Raw genomic sequence first — 2,804 nt, 5'->3', positions numbered from 1 at the left:
AGCGTGAGCGGCCAGCAGCCGCAGTGAGCGGCCGTCCAGAAGCCGACGACTGATCTGCCTCACTTGGGAAGAGCGCAATGATGGTGCCAGCTTGGGCCGGTGAAGCAACGTCCTCCCACAACTAGACTGAAGAACAAAAAGACAGGAACTTGTCTGTTCCCCTTCCCCCAATTCCCCAGTGCTGTTCCCATCCCCCCAATTCCCCAATAAAAATCTTTTTAAAAAAAAAAGATAGTGTCAGAGAGGGAGTTGAAGCCTGCGCTTCTGAGCCAAAGGCCTGAGCCGAAGAGTCCTGCTATTTGCACTATCACCTTGCCTCTGTTGGAGTGGGAGGAAGCCTGGAAAGTGGACACAGTCCTTTGCACAGAGTAGAAAGCACTCAAGCGCTGACGTGAGCACACTCCAGGTATAGGGCACCATGGGCTTTGGGAACACACAGTCCCACCTACAGGAACCTGGATGTGTAGGGACAGAGTGCCCCAGACACATTATGAAGTTTGACCATTAAGCACAGACGTGGATTGGGCACCTGCACTCCACTCACCGGTGCCTCAGGGCCAGTAGTACAAAGCCTTTGAGATTCATAAGGTGATGCTCCCCTGGGATTGCATACAGGAGCTCCTGGGCACCCCAACAACAATGACCATGGCCTGCCCAAGCTGGGGCTGCAGCAGAATAAAGTCCAGGCTCTGGCGGTTCACGGAAAATATTCCTGTAGGCATGAAGAGGTGGGGAGTAGTCACCACCCCATCCTCAGCTCCCTAGCCCCGACCCCACCCCCATCTGAAGGATGAGCACCACATCCTGTGCTTTCCAAACCCCCTACCCATCATGCCCATGTCTGTGTGCCCTACAGTGCCTGTCCCAGCAAGGACACTAAAGGACACTTGCTCCAAAACTATTCACTGACACCCACTGTGAGCCTGGCCAGTGTTTAGGCCAGGTCTCTGAGCTGGGTGGGTGGGGTCACCCTGGCCAGAGGGCACCTCCTCCCACTCAGCTGGAGGCTCACCATAGGACATGATGTAGTGGTCTCATAGTCTCGATGGATTGGGAAGTGGAAGAGGCTGACCAGCCCAACTATTGAGGGCCAAAGCCCAGGGAACTGCTGGGAGCTGTTGCTCTCAATGGAGAAATTATAGAAGGTTCCGATGCACATGATTCCTTATGGGTGAGAGCCAAACACATAGTTCTGGTCTGGGGGCAGCTCCATCATTATCACCAGCTTTGGGGTGTGGGGCAGCATGAGGGGAAGAAGGCATAGAAGGCAGGACACCAGCTGAAAAGCTGTTGCCTACCACCCCAACAGACTTCAGAGTTCAAGGTCTTAGGATAGAGTCAAGGGCACAGGGGGCCCACTCTTGAACACCCCTCCACCCCCTGCCCCATTGTCTGAGTTTAGGCAGCAGGGCTCAGGTTCCACTAAAGGGAGGGGTGAATAGGTGGGGGAGGTGAGGGAGAGGGAGGAGGCAGAGATTCTCTCTAGAGGGTAACCTATCACCTTGATAAAATAATAATCCCTTAGGTGTTTCCAAATGGCCCAGTTCCTAATCTCCACTCAGACCGCCTTCCACCTTGGGGCAGAGATATGTGGGTGTAAGAAGCCCTGGAAGTACCCAGCTGCCATCTCACTTCCTGGGCCCCTGTCCAGCTCACCTTGGCTGGATGTGTCCCAGTCCAGGAAGAGCCATGACAAATAGAGAACAGAGAATGACCAGAGAGGCGTGAAGAGGAGGGAGAAGACAAGAAAGAAGAAAGGGCCCGGGTAAAAGATGAGAAAGAAAAACAAATTCACTTTTGCAACTCAGTCATTCCATCCACGGCTCCTCTTTTCCACCCTCAAGGATCATATTCCGGGCCATTTCCCAGACCCACATCTGGCCCTCTCCCCTTCCCTTTGTATTTGGGTATCCAAGTGGAGCTCCAGCCTTTCCCCAGCCTAGTTCCTTCTCCCCTTTCAGACCCCAGGTACACATGCCTCTCTGGCTCCTCTTGAAACAGGGCTGGGTTGGCACCCCCAGAGCAGAGGCCTCTCCTAGGCCCCAGCCTCACCTTTCCTGACCTACCTATAGTTTAACAATAGATCATTCCCCCTGCGGCTTGAGCTCCTTGAGCTTGGAATATCCCTTGTCCCACTCAGTTCCCTGTTTTAGAAAATTACCCTGAAATTTATGATTAATACCCTTAGGCTTATTGATCACAATCTCAGTGGTCCAGCAGGCTAATCCCATCATTGATCCTGGTTTGCTGACTCCACCAGGGAATCACCTGGCCACAGGGAAGGCTCCATTGCAGACCCTTGGAACCTTCATGTGGCCTCTGGAGGAATGCCCAGATTAAAAACCCCAAGCTGGTCTGAGAATGTTAAGACAGTTTTTGGAGGTGTTAACCGGCTGTCTTCTCAGGCCACCGGTGCTCTGATAAGGAGTTAGGTTGTCCTTATAACCCAACTCCTGTGTAGGTCTATTGGCTGAGTGGCACAGGTGGCACAGGCAGCACTCCTTTGGCCTCCGGTTTCACTCTCACCCATGAAGAGGAAAGTGAGCACGTATTGGTAGGCGCCCACTGCTTCTAGCCACTGTTTCTTCAGCGTTTTCATGGTGCAGAAGGGTGGAGGGAAGGTGGAGATTCCTATCCTAGTAGCTCCCCTCCGCCAGCAGGGATCCAGGACCTGAAGGACAAATGATAAAGGTTTCCCTGCGCCTGGACAGGCTTTCTTGTCCAAGGGGCCAAGCCTCTGGGACCTCCCGGGGTTGTGTGTGTGTGTGTGTGTGTGTGTGTGTGTGTGTGTGTGTGTGTGTGTG

At 53.4% G+C, this 2,804-nt stretch overlaps 2 protein-coding genes across 2 annotated transcripts in view; both read right to left on the bottom strand.

Moving 5' to 3' along the window:
• The window catches only part of MOGAT3 (monoacylglycerol O-acyltransferase 3), a 3,670-nt gene extending 1,071 nt beyond the window's left edge, over nt 1-2,599 (bottom strand). Inside the window, 7 exon segments of the mRNA XM_019646840.1 lie at nt 541-632; nt 635-724; nt 1,036-1,225; nt 1,502-1,552; nt 1,555-1,574; nt 1,657-1,765; nt 2,531-2,599. Coding sequence (XP_019502385.1) covers nt 541-632; nt 635-724; nt 1,036-1,225; nt 1,502-1,552; nt 1,555-1,574; nt 1,657-1,765; nt 2,531-2,599 — 621 coding nt within the window.
• A 37-nt stretch (nt 2,600-2,636) lies between these two features.
• The window catches only part of LOC109385007 (2-acylglycerol O-acyltransferase 1-like), a 3,330-nt gene continuing 3,162 nt past the window's right edge, over nt 2,637-2,804 (bottom strand). Inside the window, exon 6 of the mRNA XM_019646839.1 lies at nt 2,637-2,671. Coding sequence (XP_019502384.1) covers nt 2,637-2,671 — 35 coding nt within the window. The remainder of the gene's footprint in view (nt 2,672-2,804) is intronic.

Source organism: Hipposideros armiger, unplaced genomic scaffold, assembly GCF_001890085.2.
Source record: "Hipposideros armiger isolate ML-2016 unplaced genomic scaffold, ASM189008v1 scaffold_107, whole genome shotgun sequence".
NCBI lineage: Eukaryota > Metazoa > Chordata > Mammalia > Chiroptera > Hipposideridae > Hipposideros > Hipposideros armiger.
The sequence above is the reverse complement of the archived record's forward strand: the minus strand, read 5'-3'. Positions and strand labels throughout refer to the sequence as shown.